The sequence below is a fragment of the Dermacentor silvarum genome, chromosome 8, assembly GCF_013339745.2.
Source record: "Dermacentor silvarum isolate Dsil-2018 chromosome 8, BIME_Dsil_1.4, whole genome shotgun sequence".
In the NCBI taxonomy this organism is placed as follows: Eukaryota; Metazoa; Arthropoda; class Arachnida; order Ixodida; family Ixodidae; genus Dermacentor; species Dermacentor silvarum.
In genome coordinates this window covers 52,485,022-52,505,858 of record NC_051161.1, presented here as the reverse complement: position 1 = coordinate 52,505,858, position 20,837 = coordinate 52,485,022, and the positions used below count along the sequence as shown (strand labels likewise).

The 20,837-nt window shown below is 41.7% G+C and overlaps 1 protein-coding gene across 1 annotated transcript in view; it reads right to left on the bottom strand.

The window, feature by feature from the left end:
• LOC119461227 (zinc finger C2HC domain-containing protein 1A-like) overlaps positions 1 to 20,837 on the bottom strand; it is a 40,622-nt gene that overhangs the window by 7,525 nt on the left and 12,260 nt on the right. Inside the window, 9 exon segments of the mRNA XM_049672091.1 lie at positions 2,779 to 2,871; positions 7,120 to 7,187; positions 7,189 to 7,306; positions 9,260 to 9,367; positions 13,283 to 13,467; positions 15,755 to 15,900; positions 17,108 to 17,243; positions 20,273 to 20,398; positions 20,538 to 20,602. Coding sequence (XP_049528048.1) covers positions 2,779 to 2,871; positions 7,120 to 7,187; positions 7,189 to 7,306; positions 9,260 to 9,367; positions 13,283 to 13,467; positions 15,755 to 15,900; positions 17,108 to 17,243; positions 20,273 to 20,398; positions 20,538 to 20,602 — 1,045 coding nt within the window.

Below are 20,837 nucleotides of genomic sequence, written 5' to 3'. Positions count from 1 at the left end.
TTAGCGCTCTTTTACAGGAGGCGAACCTGGAAACCCTGGAGGTAAGGCGATATCGAGAGAGACTCAAAATGTTATATTTAATTCATCGGGAGCACGTAAAATTAGATAAGAAATTGTATATTACACCTTGTAGCCGGCGCCAAACGCGTTCATCACATTCATTCAGATTAGACGAGTATCCGCACCATACCACTTTATTTAAGCAATCGTTCTTCCCTCGAACCATTCATGATTGGAACGCTCTGCCTGAAAACGTTCTTCAAAGCTCAACCTTATCATCCTTTGTGCACGCTCTCGTTAATCTATGACACGAAACGTTTCCCACGATCTCTGTCCTATTCCATATACTGTGTGATATAGATCAAAACATGTTAAGGGCACCCTTATTTTTGTGTGTGTATAAGCCATTGTGTAAATGTGTACTGTATTGCAGAATTCCTCGATATCCTCGTTGCTTTCTTTCTTCTTTTTTCAATGTTGTTTCTTTCTTCTTTTTTTGTGTAACGAGATTACGCTTTGCTTGTTTCCACCATTCTTTTTTTTTTACATTCTTTTTTGTGTTCACATGTTATTAGCTTGCTAAACCTTTTATGTACATCCCACTCCTGCCTAGGGCCTGTAAAAACAGGCTGGCAGTACGAAATAAATAAAATAAATAATAGTGTAAATACATCTTTATATGTGTCTTCCGCAGCATAACAATAAAATGTCACAAGCTTCATACTCAAAGGAGTGCTCACAAATATTGTATTTACTTCATACCCCCACTTTGGAGCACAACGATGTCGAAATAGATGTTTCAGATGCATAACCACATCATACACATGTGCTTGTTCATCTCTGCAAACTGCTAATAGGTGGTACTAGGTACTACCCTGCCTATGATGGCGTCAATCACGTCAATCAGATTGCAATCATGCTGGATCCAGTGTGGTCCAAAGGTATCAGCAGTGCTGAGGCACGTTGTTTAGCTGCATAGTGCATTCGGGTGCATGAATTGCACGAATCGATGCAAGAAGCGTGTGCATGAATTTTGAATGCGTGGCATGCAGTTTCGTTTGAGGCCGTCGTTAAGAGCTTCAAGGTGACGGGAGTCTCAAACAGTTGAGGATGATGCAGAGGACGACTGGCTCTGGGAGAAAGCCGATAAGGCGAGCTCGTCAAATGACGGGAGCACCGGAAGTGATGAGCATGAGTGAACAGAAGTGTTCATGGTCGGCCGCTAGTGGGTGCATTATTTTGCATATCAGTCTGAGCGCAGTTCAAGGATTCAGTGACTAGCCATAAACCTGACTTGTGTAAGCCTCACACCCTGTAAAAATACAAAGGCAGCGCGGGCCTTGCACAGGTAAATACAGTAGTGCTTCTGAAGTCGCAGAAATTCTATCAGACGCTTCAAGCAAGTGAAAGGATGGCATTGGCAAGTATAAAGGTTGGGAAACACTTACACCTAAATTTTGATACTAAAGTTGGGCTCTAATAGCCAGAACCGGCGTTATTGACACTATCATGGTGTCATGACACCAAGCAAATTTGCTGTCTTGTAGCAATAAGGCTGGGTATGATGACAATGCTTATAAAGAAATATAAACATGAATGATGTGCGCGTGTGGTAACCACAGTAATCACACGGGTGCATCAAGCCAGTGCACTGTGAAGTCATTACGTATCCATCTCCTGGGTATTGAAACTAAAATTGCTTCATAGAAACAAGCATGTACTACTATAATCAATTATTTAGAGCGCTACGACACTTGCCAGTATTTTTTCTAGAGCTTAGAGGGCTTGGTGCTTCATTTAATAAAAAAAAATGACATCGCTGCATGGACGTTTCACACTGTGCATCCTTTGATTTGGAGTTTGCACTTCGGCATAGGTTGTGAACAGTGTACTGCATAAATATGAAAATTGCATGAAATTAATGTGGTTACCTTTGCAGTGCATAAACACATAACATTGCTTGAGATTACACGTTGCGTAGGGCAAATATAGACACAAGTGTATGTATCACCATTAGTTGTATAGCATTTAAACAACTGCTTCACTTCATGAAGATTCCACAGTTTCACAAAGTACATTAGTGGATCCGCATCTTTTTTGAAAACTCATTTCAAGTTATGGGGGTCATTATTTCTTTACAATATTTGCTTAACAGAGAGGTATGCAAGATTGAGATGGTTGCCGCCATTACCGTGATTGCATGGGAAAGGACCAACAAAAACAGTTGATGTGTACTGTTACCCACCTCAGTCAGAATCGCGGAGTTAATTTTGCAAGCCCTGTTGTGAGGCTGATGATTAGATTGCAATGTGCGGAGTCACAGTATTTAAGTTTCTTTTCTGCGCAACACTGACAGTCCTTTTCAACCCAATATTGGTAAGCACGACCAGGTGAACTTTTTTCTAAATGTACGTAGTAATGTTAAGTTGATTTGTTCCATTATCACCATTGTGCTGACCACATAACCTGGGTTGTCCCATCAGTTGTTTTATTGTAAGCAGTGTGCAGTGAGCTTTGTTTACCCTTCCTTGTCCTTCACTTATGTAAATACTGGTAGTACAAATGTACTGAGTGCTCTATTTATATTTTATATATTTATATCTATATATTAAAGCCTATTTTTTCTTACAGAATATGTATGTCCAATTAAATTTTAGAAAGTTACAACATTTGCCCTCACAAAGATACATAGAATCATCTATTCCTAATTTCAGCAGCAAGTACCCATGCAAACTTCAGCAATTTGCAGCAATGTATCAATGCTACTAGTAAACTCACTTGTTCGTGAACTCCCCTGTAAATCCTGGCCTTGAGAGCTCAGCAAACTTTGCATTGAGGTAGTTCATTTCTTCATCCAGCTTTTCAGATCCACTGGACAAAGAAAAGACAATTCTTATAAATGAAAAAGGTAAATTATTTGGTTAAACCACCTAATAACTGCATTAGGCATATCAATTCTGATGATGAGTCAGAGATACCTACATATATTTGATTAATTAAATTATTAATTAAATTATGGGGTTTTACGTGCCAAAACCACGATCTGATTATGAGGCACGCTGTAGTGGGGGACTCCGGAAATTTGGACCACCTGGGGTTCTTTAACGTGCACCTAAAACTAAGTACATGGGTGTTTTCGCATTTCGCCCCCATCGAAATGTGGCCGCCGTGGCCGGGATTCGATCCCGCGACCTCGTGCTCAGCAGCCCAACACCATAGCCACTGAGCAACCACGGCGGATTACATATGTTTGATGAATGTCATAAAAATAACAAAGTGTTAATAAAACTGGAGTAGAGATCATTAGAATAGAATGTCATTGCCTTTCTGTGAGAGGTGCATCGTCTAACACTGATTGCTGCCACACTAGATAATGATGACGATCACAAACCATGAAAAAACCCAAAAGAATACAATGCACCATGTGTTAATAATGAGTTACTCTCATGTCATGCCTCCTAGAATTGTCATTTTTTTAGCAAATGCTCGTCATGAAATAACTGCAGTCAATGCTTGTAATGCAACAATGATTGACACATCAAATATACAAAGTTCAAAAAGTTTTCACAAGACCCTCGTAGCGTTATTGAATGGAGGTACAAACGCTACATGAAAAGTGCGAAGTACCGCAGCATTTCATTCACATGGCTGCTTACTCGGATAATATGTTATGCTCAGTAGTGAAGTTGTATTCTGAAGCCAAACTGTTTGAGAGGTTCATGTGGTTCTGACACCGTAAGACTGCGTGACAAAGTGGAAGAAGTCATGACTTCGTCTTCCCACATTACTGGTACAGCCAGACAATGATGTTGAGTTCAAAAGACAATTTTCAAAAAAGATGCTGCCCTGTCTAGAGCCAGCTCTAAAGCCCATTTTAAGCTTATCCTTTTACATTACTTTACCTAGATGCATTATCATGCATCGGTGAGCCCTGGAATCATGTCCACATCAGTAGCACCTGACAATCCAGATACAAAATCTGATTTCTCCATTATGATTATTTACATATGAGACATCAGTTTAAAATATAACTGTGTATGACATGCATTAGCATTACAAGATAGGTGTTCGCAGGAACATCGATACTTAAGGCATCAACAGTGGTAAAATACGGGATGCCTCAAGCTGGAGCCAACGTTTCAACAAGAAGCTATGCCTTCCTCAGGGCCCTGACACCATCACCAAGACAAGTCAACCCCCCCCCCCCCCCCCCTTGCAAAAAAACAAAAAAATGTCTTCAAATTGAGGCATCCCTTGTTGTTCACTTTATGCATTATCACTGTTGTTTGTGCTTCACAGATGTAATAAGTACATAAAAAAATTGGGAAGTTTAGTGTAGCAGGAAAGTACTTTGTGCACTTTGCATGTAAATGCTTTCGAGGTGCACATTTAATGAAGTGCTATGTGAAATGATCTGCAAAATATTGTCATACCATGTAGTAAAAACATACATAAGACATTGCTGAAAGCACAGTAATTCTCTCAGCATTGTGTTCCATTGCTCTGATAGTGATGGATGCGCTTTGTATTCTCACCTGGCAAAGCAAACTGATGCAAAGAAAAAGCGACTATTAGCATCCATTAGGAACTAACAAGCCGAAATGGCAACTACTGCTCTATTTGAACGACAGCATGGTAGCTCTAGCTTCGAAGTGCACTGTGATGTTTTATGTAAAGTGGCCCTTTCATGCACCTGCATCCAAAACAGCTCCTGCAATTAGAGGGCTGCACAGTGCACAAATGTGGCCCTTGTGTTCTGCAGGTGCCTGAAGCATCGTTTTAAATACTTTGTTCATGTTGCTTGTTTCTGCTTCTCTACACAGAAAAGCTCCCTATTTAGGCAGGTGACAACCGAACGATGGGCAGAATGACTAAGGAGGTTATGGAGAACAGTTTGCCATTCGTATCGAAGAGGAAACACAGAACGTGTGGGACAACTTTATCAATGTCAGGAAGTGGAATTCTAAATAAGGACTTCATTGAGGGTGCTTTACAAATGTATAGAGCGGTCAGGAAAAGACTTTGGAATGACAACCTTCAACATTACCACAAAACATTTTTGTGTGGCTAATATCTAGATGCCCGGAGGAATGTGCATGATTGTAAGGAAAAAAAAAAAGAATCTTGAAACAACCACATCATAGAAAATGGTCAATGTCACAAACGCAACTCAGTCATGTTGACAAAACATGACTACACTCCACTTAATAGATAGATGGCAGTGGCAGTCCATTTGGTGATGCAGGAATGTGCAAATTTGTGTTCAAAACTGTTGAATAATGAATTCAATATTGTCCTGTTTGATTTGGTCTTTGAACCAAGTGGTCACTATTCGAAAATACGAATGTTCTTAAAATAGTTTTTCAATAGAGGTGGGTGAAGATAATTTTTTTTTCTAATACGAATAGTCGGTATTGAATATTGAATAGTTAAACACAGACATACATAGGTTACAGCAGGAATAATTATTTTGGTATAATTAGGTAATACCCCCTGTAGTGACTATTGCAAGAACTGTCTGTCAAGATTAGTCTTAAACACAAGAATATAATTTTTGTTAAAGAAATTGCACGAAAAGTCTCTCAACAACTTTAGAGTCTGGTTGCAAACAAACTTTTCATGAAAGAATGGCTGCTGTATGACTAGTTTTCGAAAAACGCTAAATAATTGGTTATTAAAAAAAATATCGGAGGTTGTGGAAAAAAAAAATATATGCTGAAGGACTTATGTGCCCTAGACAGATGTAAAAGGGCCCGTAGCAAGAAAACCATCACAGGTTGTAGCATAAAAGATAAAACTACTATGTGACTAGACTGCCAAAAACACAAAATGACAGGCTATAAGCCAAAATCACAGGTTGTCAAGAAGGATTTCGCTGTGAAACCGAAAACAAGGCTTTCATTACCAATTTTGTTTCTGGGCATTACTTCAAAAACTTTTGTTGTTGCCATAACTTCTGATTATTTGCGATACTTTGTTTAGAAGACGGCGAACAGTAACAAGGCTTTAGCATTCGGGTGTAGTGAAATATTTGGTTAGTTGCGATATTTGAAAACTCCGAATGGTTCCTTTACGAACATGAATACAAATAGTTAATATGTAGTATCCAAGTCGCATTTGAAACTTCAAATACTCGCCCAACCCTATTCTTTAATATTTTAAATTGCTAAGTGTATGAAATCAAGCATATGACTGGAGCAAAAGTGCAATAAATTTCATCCCAACGGCTATAGTAAACATATAATAGAGAAGTTACGTAGTGGAGAAGACTATATCACTCGGAGAGCGAGACTTTTGTGGCTAAACCATTATCATTTGCACATGCCAATAATAATGGCATGCACCAATAATAAATCTTGAGTGTGCAAATGAACTGCTTATATGCTCCTAATGCTCCATTCTTGCTTTTAATAAACATTGAGTCATAACATTCGGCATAATGAGAGAAACTTGCTAACATTATGAATGTACTAGGATGTGAAGATCGTCTTATATTAATGGGGAAAATAGCTGTTCATTAAACAAAAACTATTCCAAAAGTATTTGATATTCAATTCAATTCACTTCTAGCCCTATTTGGCTCAATCTTGAAAATTACTACATTTCCACAGGCCTAAGTCATTGTGCTTCAACAATGTCTCTTAGCAATTTCTATGATGAGGAGTTGCCTGGGAAACACCCTCTTTCCAACATGAAAGCATTTGGGAAGCTTCAGAAAATGCTTAATTAAAAAACTAAATCCAAGAATTTTAACTACGCTATTATTCAAGCTTATTGATCAGTTCAGTTGAGGTTCGCAGTGCACTCCACCCGACAGAGCTGAAAAAACGCTTTGAATGACAGCGTGTTTGTGAATATGAGATCATTTGGTAATACAACAATGAAAAGAGACAAGAGCTACAGCAGAAAAGGGTGATAAAAATTGAGGCTATTAGGAAAAGGTAACACAGTTAGCTTAACAGGAGGTGGCCAGATACCGTCAAAATCCTCTGAGGACAAAAAGTTTGTGAAGGAACGGTAAAGAAAACAGAAAAGAAGTTTATAAAGAACAGTTGACTCCATGAGAAAAAAGGCACACGGCCATCAGCAGAAGAAAGCTCCTTAAGTGGGATTTCTTACCTGTTGGTGCTCGTGTAGCTGTTGGAATCGCTCAGGTTTCCATTTATGCTGTTGCTATTTAAACCACCAGGTCCGCACCCCTGGAACTGTCCTGGGTTTCTTGGGTACCAGGTTGGAGCTTTGCATCAATTCTCGCATTTGCATATCTGCCTTCTTGTATGGATCATAGCTGTCCTCAGAAGGATACCTGAATGCAAATGAGATCCACAAAGATGGGGATAATATAATTATACATCGTGAATTTTTCTGTAACCCTTGCATATATAGACCTTTCCAACGAGAGCTAACTGGGCGTCGCCATAATGCCCTCTGTACTGTTGTAGACTCATGCGAGCCCCCCTCAACAGCACTGCAGAAGCTGCAGCACGCAGTTTTGTGCTACTGGGCAGCAGTTCAGACAGGAGATGCTCTCTCCCTCTGATGAAAATGTCTATATCAGCAATCTGAGACTGGGAACAGTCGGCTGACGTACAGATATCAAACCTCCGAAAATGGGTGATTATGAAGCAGAATCAATGGCTTTTAACTGTGACATTTACAGCAAAGCTTTCTTTGTGGTGTCCGGCGGGTTTAGATGCTGTGGTCGGTGGTGTAAATGGTGCTGATGGTGCTGGTGATGGTTGTTGGACAGTGAACAGAAGGTTGTGGGCAGGCAGGAGGGTACATGTGCGGTGCCAAGATAAGGACCATGGGAGGAGAGATGGTAATGCAGGTCAAGCAGTTGGCTCAAGATTATGTCATCACGGGGTGGCAGTGCAGTAGAGATGTCACGTGTGCCTGGGGCAGGCATGATACACTTGCACTTGGTTAGCCACGGTGGCCGAGTGGATGCAAGAACTTCGCTTACACTGATTACCACAATGTGTAGGACCTGCATGATTTTTCAGTACTGAGGTTTCATTTCATGATGTGTTCCTTTAAGAGGGAAATAACGTACTGCAATGGCCATTACCACAAACCATAGAGTTAGTATAACAACTCTGGAGGAACAGCTCCCCATAGCGCCAATGCATTGAAATTGGCAACCGCAAGGGCGCTGTCATGTTGCTACTCTGTGCAGGCGCGCAGGCACAGATGACGAGATCAGATTCAGACAAGATGCGCAATCAATGCGATCTCGAGCCTCCCTCAATATGGTGGGGCCATCTAGTTGAGGTGCCTGTCAACGCATCCTTTCCTGCACCATCAATTTTACATAAATATTCATAATAGCCGTCAGATCTTTATGAAAGATATACGAAATTAACTTCAGACATTGTCCATACGTACGTGCTACGTGTAAATGCTTGCTTTTGCATCATAGTTTGAGTATCATTAGTGTTACAAAAATAAGAGGTGCCAACATGGTGGTGCCTTTGTGGCTTGTACTTTTTTGACCAGCTTTTCCTCTATAGCTAGTATACTAACTCTATGCCACAAATGTACAACATTGCACACAAACGTGCAATATTGCAAAGTCAGGAAAATGTGTATGAATAACTACTTATGACTTTTCACTGGAACAGCAGAGATACAACAAGCAAACGACTGTTTATCTAGTTAAAATTAACTATAATTACATTTGATTTCTCCAATGCCTCTAATTCACAAACCCTAATGTCATCATTCCTCCCTAAAAGTAATTTTCGCCTAGCACTGTGTTTCAGTCTAGTGATCCATAAAGACAGCGTTAGAGTAGAGGTTGAGGGCTAATATGGCTACAGCTTTTTATCAAGATGCAGGGGAAGGGGAACCTTGTAGGCATGATGTCCCTACTGAAAATTGACATATGCTGTCTATTGCTTGCACTGATGAGGCATAGTCATTGAGACAATGAACACTAGACATTATGGATACCTGTCTTATAAAGTGCACAGTACACAAACCCTCTCAATCGGACATGCTTAACGCAGTTGTGCTCCAGTGTCAGACGACATAGTCATAACATCATCTGTTTGTCAACTTTTGCACTAGATGTTACAAAACACTTTCTAGTACCTATGCTCAGATAGTACTGCTTGCCACAGTAACTGCATGCATTAATTGAACCTCACTAAACAAATGCAAACAAATTTTATATACCTGAAAAGCAATATATTTAAGAAGCTATACTGCAACGAGGCTTGCCTCTTAACAAACTAAGAAAAGAAGCAAGCCTGACCTATATGGGCTGCTGACGTGGTTAGGGAACTTCTCCTTGAACTTCATGACGCCTCCTGGCTTGAGCGGCTTTGGCTTCACAGGAGCTGGTAACGGTTTCACCCGACGGCTGAAAAATCAAATGAAACGGGAGTTGACAGGTTGCAGCCCCTTTTAACAGAATCTGTATTATTTATGTTCACTTTTGTTTCTACTTGCAGCAGCATAATATGAATGGAACACATAATAATGTGTAATGAACTGCGATAGCTTCACAAAAGCAATGCTGTAAGAACAACGTTCACCACACTGGAAGTTTCAGGTTAGAGTTCGGTGATGATTAAATACAACACAGCAGGGATTAAGGGGAAATTTCTTCAATGACAAAGTCATTAGCACCAGCAGACATCCTGCTCCATGTGATAAACTCTAACAGAATAATAAAACATGAAATAATTAACTAAAATTCACAAATGAACTGTTCAATTAAATTTTGGGGCTATGTTGCGATTTCAATATCACGCAGCTTTCCTGCTGGACAGTTAGCAAAGCAAATGTAAATTAAGCTGTAATTAATATCCTGAAGCAGCAAAGGGGGCTATGAGAGATGCCATAGTCCCTCGATTAATTTTGACCACTTAGGCTTCTTTAACGTGCATGCAAAGCAAGGTACATGAGTGTTTAGTGTTTTGGTATTCTGTCCCCATCACATAGTGGCTGCTGCAGATGGGAATCAAAGCCGTGTTGTTTTGTTCAGCAGCAGAATGCCCTAGCCACTGAGCCACCGTGGATGCACAGTTAGCGCAATGCAATAAGTGTGTTTTATGCAGACATTAAGCCATTTTGGCCTCTCAAATACTAATTTGCACATTTCCTGTTATACTGCCACACCAATGCGCCTGCAGTACCTCCATACGATGCATGCAGGAGCAGTTAAGCTTCACCAGCCATAGGCGAACATGCCCATTTCAGAGTTGTCTCACCACCCTCAGTGCCTAGCACACTGTTTTGTTTCTCAGTTGCCTAAATGCTAAAACGGAGCTTAATAATTCTACAGTGCCACACATGTTATCAGTGATGAGAACATAGTGGGCAAGCCCCACAGCAAGCCACTTTGACCACAGCCTCCTGTTTTACTGCTATAGAATGCCAGCCCAACAGCCCAAATGCAGGGGTCTATTTAGAGAGTGCCACATGTTCCCTACCATAATCAATGTGCATGGGCTGCCAGATAAAGTGACAACTTTCTTTCAATGTCTGCCACTGCGGCTCATGAAGTCACATGTAGGCAATAAGGTAGTGGTGGCCCTGCATGGCAAAAGGCAAAAGTTGTCTATGCTCTATCAGAGACAAAGATCAACTTTCTAGGAAGTTAGCATCACCGCAACAAACCATCACATTGTTACGAATGAACAGGCATTGTAAATAAAAATAAGCCCATGGCCCCACAAAGAGATCAAAGCAAATGATTGCATGAATCAATGTCCCATGATCATGTCCCAATCAATGTCCCATGAGCTAACCTTGGTCCTCTGTTAAAGTATGATTAAGGTGGTGGTAACATGGCAGCCATCTTGCCAATAGCAGTAGCCATCTTGCCTGAAAGGCTGGAAACTTATGTGATTGCCCAGCATATATGCCGAAGCGAAGAACGTTGGACAATTTCGTAGCCAGCGTTGGCAGGTAGCCTCTGCCGGAGGACGCTATTTTGGGCCCATGACCTGACAGTGCAACTATCAAGGACAACGAAATCACTGTTGAAGTTCCTGCATGACACAAAACTAGACGAGCGGCTCTAGTAGGGCCGCTTTCTGATGTGCATAAGCACTCACTCCTCCTCTCTTCTCATAATCATCCTTTATCTCAATACTTTCACTCCTCTTCCCTCTTCCCCAGTGCAGAGTAGCGGACTAGAGCACACCAGCTCAGGTTGAGATCTCTGCCTTTCCTGTAAATAAAATCAATTGCTCTGTCTCTCTGAATGCCTAACTGCACAAAAGAAAAAGTCCAACATTATTGAACTCTGTCCAGGAAATAGATAAATATGCCCTTAAGTTACAGCCCAAATCACAAAGCTGTGAGTGTGGTAGGCTTTAAAAATATAGTCACAACTGAAACACAGTTAGCAAGAACCATGTATCTCATGCTTATTCTGGGAAACTTATTTCTAAAGCTTACATATTGTTGCGTCCCGAAACGGCCGGGCGCATTCTTTGATTGTTTCCCATCGAGGCAGGCCTTTTCATGAGCGTCGTCCAGACGGCGACAGTGCCAGACACCGACGAGACGGGCAAACAAGCGCCCCAACTCGGCAGTGCCCATTCTTTGGGTGCTTCCCCCGATGCCACCCCTTTCATCAGCGTCGTCCAGACGCTCACTTAGAAGCGACCGACTACAACCGCCACCCTTCGTCAGACGCGGGGATTAGTGCAAAGGCCATTCTGCCGACCCTGGCAAGATGACCGTCGGAGGGCAAGAAACAGGTCACCGACTTTCGTGGAAGGAGTGTCAACTCCCTGTTTCTGGATTGCCTCGTCCTTGCTTCGAAGGTGCGATATTAGAGGCGGAGTTCAGCGAACAAGACGGCCTTTCTGATTGGCCGCATCAAGGTCATCTGATTCCCTAGTCGGGTCAACTAGGGAAGACCGATGTTTTATAAGGAGACACCTTGCGTGCAGTGGTGTCCTGACCTGATCTGATATGTGCTCAGACATGTAGTGAGCTGAGACTTTCAAAGTGCTCCCCCCATGGAGTGGGCTTCCATATTTGGAGCCACTGTAAATATGTAGAATAAACCCTTTTTCTCTCGCTCTTACTCCCGGACGTACTCATCCCTTTGGCTGAAGGATCACCGGCCTAAACGCTACCCGAGTCTCAACAACTGGCAGCAGCGGCGGAATAATCTCCAACCCGCAACAATATCCAGTCATTTATAATATATATATCTGAAACCTACAAGCATTCAGCCTTTCGATGGCACTATATATGAGAATGTTACATGACAAGCAGAAGAGCCACCATGGCTGCTCAAAAAGTGACAAAAATGAAGTGTTTGTGCTGCTGTAGCGGGATCACCGCCTCAAAGGGAACACCGAAACAGCAATAATGAGAACATACAAGCAACACTGCTTTAACGTTATCAAAAAATTTGGCGCAGTTTCACCCGAAAGGCGAAGCACCAATTGCGATAGCAAATTAGTAGAGAGCTATACAGAGTAAGGATAGTAGTTTTTATCAGCTGTATAAACTTGGACATGAAGCAGCACCAGCAACGCGCAGAACTGTTTTCGACGCCGTCGACGTTTTGCCCGCGTTCGCACTGAACACGCGGGGCGTTTTTATATAAATACGTATTTAGTGCTGCGGCTAAACGTCGCCTCCCCTCCCTCCCCCCCTCCCGTCCCCCCACAGCCTTTCACGCGACGGAAAAAGTTGCGTTTACCCTCTATATATGGAAAGGAGGAAAAGACACGCTTAATTCTGCAGCCCTTCAGGAAGCACGGCGCTGAATGCGCGTTTGCTCTCCGACGTGCGTTCACTCCCCGTGAAAGTACGCGTCCCTCGCGCCTTTTCACTCGCACATGCAGCGTCCGGAGTGCGGCGACGCTTTCATCGCCGTTGACGTCATACGGAACCTCATGGCGACGGCCGACGCCGACGGCAGAATCTGCTTTGGAGTGTCCATATAATTGCTATCGCAATAAAAAAAAAAAAAGGAGGCTCCCCGGTGAAGCACTAGGCAGACGTCTGCATACGAGTATAGCCCTGCACACCTTCATGTCACATGTCATCTGTAATGTATGACTAAGCTTGAACTGGGTGTCCTTTTTTAAGAGAGGACCATACTGTACAATAAGGTGGTTACTCAATAACAAGGTTTTCTTAGTTACTTCACTGCTGACAACTGTGCAAATAAATCAACTTTGCCACATGATCTCTCAGTTTCTCCCTAAATCAACAATGCCTACTACATCTGAAAGTACTGTACTGCTGCTTCACATATTTCTGTCCCTGTAAATGGCCATGAAAGCATTCCGGTGCTTACCTTATAGTTGGCTTCTTTGCCTTGTTTGTAGTCGTCCCATTGGTATCAAGCGTCGATGGAGATGACTTGGTCCTCTGGTGGTTTCGGTTGACCGCAACTCTGCCCCCGCTGCCTCCATCCTTTGAGCCCTGAGAACCTGATGGGCTCACGGCACCATTCTTCTTGCCTGGAGTCGGGACCTTGTACTGCACAACCGAAATATAAAGACAGGTGACTGGTTAGAGCGGTTGGCAAATATTGAAGTTATTAAAATAAGTTTTTTTTTTTGAGGAATGGACACATTCAAGAAGACCGTAGTTACACTGGGGGAGGAAGAGGGAGAGCAAAGAGAAAGAGGGATAGAGACAGAAAGATAGATATATCTAGAGGGAGGGAGAGATAGAGTGATAAAATAGAGACAGAGAGATGAAGGCAAAGAGGTAGTGCATAAATAAATCTTTAGGGTGGCTTAGGAGGACTGATCAACCCCGCTCCTGACCAAGTACAGCCTCGGCACAACTGATCACTCGTCAACTGACCTTGGTCGAGATGACATCATGGGATTTAGAGAACTAAGTTCAGTCCACCAACACCACTATGTCTCCCCAGAGAGGACTTGTGCTTCATTAGTAAAGGACTTTCGATCAATTAATCTGAACACAACATGCCACATAGAAAATTCTTTGTTCTTAGCAGATATTGTTTAAAAAGAAGAGCCTAGTATATTGCTAAAAAAAATGAACAATGGTAAAAAATGTGCAGTTGGTTTCTGAAGGCATTAAAAATATCTAAATCTACAAAACACATCAAGAATAAGCATAATGAACAAAAAGAAAGAAATATTTTGCGGAAATTTTTTCAGCAATAGGGAGAAAACCCCAAGCAGGAAACGAAGTGGGCTTCACCCCAAGCCACCTAAGGCTTTGTTCTTAATTCGTATAGACAGCTCTCATCATGTGTAAACCATAGGTTTATATTTCATTTGCTTTACATCACATGTGTGACACCACTGCAGTTGGATATCTTGCATCGGCCTGTCTCCTCTGACTTTGCTTTCAAAAGACAGTGAGTCGCGTGCCAAACTTCTTTCTCGTTCGTGTTCCTGCTCTAAACCAACAAATGAAGCTTGCTGCCTGTCATTCACTGTTGGCCGAAGACATTTAGCTGGAAACTTCGTACTCAACACTGAAACCTGGCAAAAAAAAATTTTCTGGTATGTTGCCTGTAGGCTACACTCGTCAATAAAGGGTTAAGGCTGACTGCCAGTTATAGGATCTTGAGCTCCACTATCCGTGGCAAATTAGTAAGCAAGCATGCTCAAATCCACGCTCAAATGGAGGCATACCATCATCTTCATTATCAGTTTATTTTAACTCTGCTGAAGCATGAAGAAATCTCCTAGATATCTATAACCCTTGTTGTGTGTTAACTATTTTACTGCACCGCTTGATCCTCTAGCAACCTCTATTTCATTTTGCTTTCCTTAGCACTAGTTCTACTGCTCTAATGCAATCAAATTGCTAATTGCTACTGGGATTCTTCCCTACTGAAGAAGTCCACATAAATTCGTAATTCGGTAAGTTTTTTGTATTTTACCTGCCTGTATGGAAATCATGCCATACTGATAGGAAGCCTGTATTAACGTATGCACAGTACAAAAGACATATTAAGATATGAGGAACCATATCAGTAGGGTGATATCAGATTACCATATGACATAGAAGAGGTAGCTTAGCTGACACCAGCTGAAATCAAGCCAGCTATGATCAATTATGGGGTTTTACATGCCAAAACCACGATTTGATTATGAGGCACGCCAAGCCAGCTATGGGCAACGTCAGTGTGAGAGGATATATAACACCAATGTTGACTAAAAAGCATGCAACCAACTGAAAGAAAATCAGCATAAATTTTGCATGTCACGCAGGAACTGGTATTATGCCTCAAATAATGGTGCTCTGTGAACCCATACAAATGTCAACATGCAGCCCATACTGGTCATGCTAGATCATCTCTATAGAGCCAGCCAATGAGGTAATGCCAGTTGATAAATATTTAACGTGACAGAGGTGTCAAATGGTTTGCTTAAATTTGAACCCACTACCGGTGAAACCGTGATTACGTGCAGCTGTACTTAGCGTCTCCGTGTGGAGAGCATAATTAGCTGCACGGCGAAATAGCCCTGGACATCGTCAAATTTGAACCACAGATAACAAAAACCAATTTTACACACTCCGAAGGTTTAAATGCAGGAAAGTCAGCTGAATGAGGCTACCAGACTGAAAATTATCAGATCAAGCCTGGACATTTAATGGTTGAACGGTTTCCATTAAAGTGCAACAATTTGAATAGTTCTTTTTGCAATTGCCTCCGCAAGATACAGAAAATGAACTTGGAGCAAAAGCTGTGATGCTATTGAAATTAAAGTGGAGCCCTTTTGACGCAACCAAATTTAACAATGAGGCACACGCAGTCTACGAGACCACCACTGACCTTAGTCCTTGCCTTGAGCCTCTCCACGGCCTCAGCGCTGGCTGGACTCTTAGGTATGCGACTATTTTTCTCTTGGCACCACGCAATGTGTCGATCAGCTGCACGGTCGCTGAAGTTGCGATTGCAGCTGGGGCACTCCACATATCCTGGAGGCACAAGGAACAGGTGAGGCACGACTACAACAACACCCATCACTGAGATGCCGCCCACTGACTTTTTGTCACAAACCCCCCAAAACACACAGATATATGACCCATCCCACAAAAGCTTTGCATACCAAACTGTGCCACAGCTTATCCATGCACACCAAATGAAGCGTGCAGTGGCCTTAGGTTGCGTTTCTGTTAGCCTGTCTGTGTTCTCAGTGGAGGCACACCTTTGCTAGTAATATATGGCAAACACGTGCCGCCGCATGTGCTTACAAAGCATGTTGAGTATGGCTCACTCTTGTTAATTCTTCACAATAAGCTTATGAAGTCCTTCTGGCCTTACAATAAGGCATTTTCCATTCCTATTATTCTGACCATTTGCCTAATCTTGGGGGAATACGACGACTCGGGATATTACGGTAAGCATCGTGAAACTCCTATTATACAAATTTTGTTGAGAGCCATGATTAGGGTAACCAGTGTTACTTACTATGAGCAGGTTTCGGCTTACTGCATTCACAGAGTCACATGGTTTGTTTTGGGGCATGTTTTGAGCTGTCTTAACAAAAATAATGACAATTCAGTGTATATTTTTTCCAGTAATAGTCCCTCATACGGTAAAGTGTATCAGCACTCTGAACTGGAGCCTTAGTAGCTAGCATAAATATATTCTGGTTTGCAATAATTAGGAATGAAAATAGACAGCGTGGAAGATGGGCAGAACTCTTTATACTACATGCTAGCGTAAACGGTGTAGGCAAATGACATTCAACTCTTCTCCACATCCTCTGCTAAGCTTTATTCAGGCGTGAAGTGGTCCCCTACAATGACGACTGGGAATGTCAAGCATCCGCAGTCAACTTGAAACATTAACTTTCGCATTCTGAATTTAAGCTCTACGTAAGAACACCAACTTCAATAAAGATGCATGCATGTACACAGGAAACAGTGCAGCAGGCCCAGCATGAAAAACAAAAACAAAACAAAAACAAAACAGAAACTCAGCAATAAAGTAATGGCACAGTTTTTGGGATTTCCACCATTACAGTCCACGTTTGGTAGTGACATGTCACTCATTCCAAGCAGGAAATGCACTACAGACTGACAAGCAATCTGCACATCTTGAAACAGAAAAGTTTGGCAAACTTTGCAAATTGTGCAAGGTGACTGGATGAAAATAGCGGGAGGAGGGCAGTGAACTTGCCTGCAGGCACTGCTGGCCGGCTGCCATTTGAAGCTGCGTCAGTTGACGGCCCGACATCCTCACCCCGCGCGGCGCGAATTGTCCGGATGAGCTCCTCATGCTTCTCTTTCCAGTTGGTCCTGGGTTTCGGCTTTGGCTGCAGGGGCGAATCGTTTTGCAATACTCAAGTTCCAGGATGATATGACAGAGGTGCAAAGTAGTCGAAATTACGAAAGAAAAAGAATTTTTAAACAATTTTTGTTGCTCAGAGATCTTCAAAAGATATCACAGAGTTAAAAGAGGCACTAAGTGGTTGCTGATTTGATTGACGGCATCTTATGTCCCAAAGAAGAGCTCAGACTATGAGAGACATTGTAGTGAATGGCTCTGTATTACCAGAATCTTGACCACCTGAGGTTGTTGAACTGGTTGATAAATGTAAATACATGAGCATTTGCATATTTTACCAGCACCAAAATGCAGCATCGTGCTTTAACGGAACAATTTCATAGGCACTGAAGAAGGTACTAAAAGTACAAGTGGACAGATAGGTGGACAAGTTGGAGTGGATTCATAGCTGATTAGCTATGTCAAATACGCTTTTATCATTTGGGACCCACACACTGAGAAAAACATTGGCACTTTGCAAACGATTCAATGGAAATCCATCCGCTTCGTCTTTTCTAAACACCGCATGACTGACTCCCCAACTACTCTGATGCAGCAAAATACAATTTTGGAACTTCAGCTACATCGCAAAATATGAAGATTACGCAAAATGAGAAGATTAAAGTTTTTTTTCACCTGAAAAACAACCACCCCGCCTTAAACCCTGATCCATAGATCAAACTTTTGATGTCACGGCTAATCCAACATCGCCATGCCGAATTATAATGCTATTTAGAGCATGAACTAACACATTTACGTTCTGTTTCTTCTCTCGCATGATTACAGACTGGAATGCATTGCCACTATGTATGCTTCATAACAGTAATTCATTTGACATAACGTCATAACATGCAGTGTCACTTTTGGTTTCTCTCCTTATATTTTTTAACTACTGCCTTTTTCTTTGTAGCATTCATTGTCTCAGTTAACCAGGTACTAATTGTTGTGCTCTACTGCTGTGTTGTACTATTGTCTTATAGTTATACTATTCCCTTTCTGCAAGAGCTGTAAAAATTCGAAGCAGTTGTCCCGATTATTCAGGTGCTCATAGCTGTGTCACAATGTACTAAAATTTTTAACATTGTCGATGATTTGTGATGCCCTACTGTCTAGCTGTTTTACACCAGTGCTTGTTGTACCAACTCTTTGAAGCCCCTCCTCCAAGGGCCCACACCTTTAGCCTGCAGTATTGTAAAAATAAATAAATAAAATAAATAAATGCAAGCGTTAGCAGGTTTGGTTTATGCAGAGTCGCTGATTATACTCCTGGACGTCCCTTGGCATTCATTACGAGAAAAGAGGTGAGCCAGTCACTGAAAATCTTGCAGTCGATGACAGTTCGTCTTATCGTCAATTTATATCACTCGAGAATGGAGGCAGACTTCATCAATACATAGCTGCAGCACAAGAACTTTGTACTGCTACAACAATTACAAAAGTAATGCTCTGCCAGACTTTCTTGTCAATTGTGAGTTGAAGAGTAGCACAGATTAGGTGTCATGAACCCAAAAATTGCCCTGACAGGTTGCTGTGAGCAGATTCTGCTGACAAATGCAATTTATTTAGTCAAGTTGTAATTTCTTTCGTGTTTAAGTGCAACATAATTTGTTCTTCAGTATTGTCCGTTGACTAACCTTGACAAGTTGCTGCAAGGATGACTTACGTCAGCAAAAGCTGGATCTGCATTTCGAAAGCAGTGGTGTCATCCCTTTCTGATGTTTATCATCTTTTCTTTCTTTTAGTAGATATTTATTCTCGGCAAAAGTGGCACATTTCTTCTTCTGGAATACCAATCTGTCAATAGACCTTGGCTCCCAAGCACAAAGAAAGTGTGAATCATTGTGAAAGTCATAAAAAAAATATTAAGCAGCATCAAAACATGGTGTACGAAAACTAATGCTTAAATAAACAGCCTGCCCGTGTCATGGAAACAAACCTTCCTTAGCTACAATATGGAAATAAACATAAGCATTTACTTGTGTCACCATTCTGAGTTCAGCACAACCTAGACAGAAAGCAATATGCCAACACACAACGTATGGCATTTCTTGTAAAGGGACACGTGGATGACAAGCAAGAAAATGCCAGGTGTATTGCCACCACATGAAAAACACAGAAAACATTGAGAAACAGCTTCGAGTGATTGATGCTTACTTGAAAAGAAACAAATGGTTCTTGGCAAATGTTCCTGGCTGCGGAGTGAAGCGCAGAAGCAAGAAAAGGATGCTAGAGCAACAAATGTGCACAAAGCGAGACGTTTGGCAATAATATGTGAAAGGGGGAGTCGTAAAACATTCACATGCTGGAATTTTGCTTCGTTGCCAAAAGAGGAGGCTGTGCAAAAATTTGAACGATGCAACAACTTGTCCTTCACAAAATGATGTTCTGTGCTTACTATTTTGCTTTCTCATTATTATTTGCAAAAACATGATTCGCAGGTGTGATGAACGGCTTTGGCAACACTAATTTGTTAACATTTCTGAGCAACAGCTGTGTTATCTCCATGTACGGTAATGCAAGTTGTACTTCTCAGTTAATGCACCTTACCTTGTGTGATTTAACTGCCTTATGACTGTCATAACTGCCATACAGCAGTTATGACAGTGGCGCACCGAAAGGGGGGGGGTTGTAACCCCCCCCCCCCCCCCGCCCTTTCGTTTAACCTCTTTTTGTGCCTTCCGCATTTGAGTACTGCAACTAAGATGTAAGACATGCAATCGTCTGCACACTCGCAAAAAGCGGATTTTTTGACAATTTCCCGTGAAGAAATCGAAATTAGTGTTGTTTAGATGGTATTGGCAAACTGTCAACCCCACCCCCCCTGGCAGAGATCCTGGGTGTGCTACTGGGTTATGAAGGATCCTAATACTTCACCTTTCCCTTGAGTAATTAGCATAATGCTAAGTTGCTTATAAATAAATGATTCGAAAAAAACAAATGAATGAATATCATGTGTGATGTTCATAACAAGTGTATCACTTCTGATAAGACTATGCAATAGTAAGCCACGTTAGTCACCTTTGGTGTAGGCGATGGCCGCTTGGGTGCAGTCTTGATTTCTGTTCCTTCAATCCTTTGCTTTGAAGAATCAAAAACTTTGCGTGGCTTGGTTTTAGTTTTGAGGCATATTTGCTCATGCCGTGCCTGAAATACAGAACAGAAAGTGCCACACAACTGTTTCATGGATCAGCAGAGACTACTGTAATAGAAAAAATATCCCGAATGAATGAACGCTCCGCAAACGAGTGCAAATTTGATGTCACTGGTTCCAATAAGAACTTACCAAAGCATCAGGACGAAACGTTCTCCCGCATATTGAACATGGAGTTAGCGCTGACTGCGTTGAGGCTGTAGAGATGCAAGCACAATTTGTGTTGTAGATTAAACGAAACATGTATGTGATGGGCCAAAATTGAAATTATGTGATTGCCAGAATGAAAGGAACTACATTCAAATTTAATCTACGCAGAAGCTGAAACTGAAAAAGCTTTTGCACAGCCTATGCTTTCGCATCTGTGTCAGTCAACATATCTGGCGTACAATGTAATGCAAAGATGCCATTAAAATTCATGAACGCTCTGCT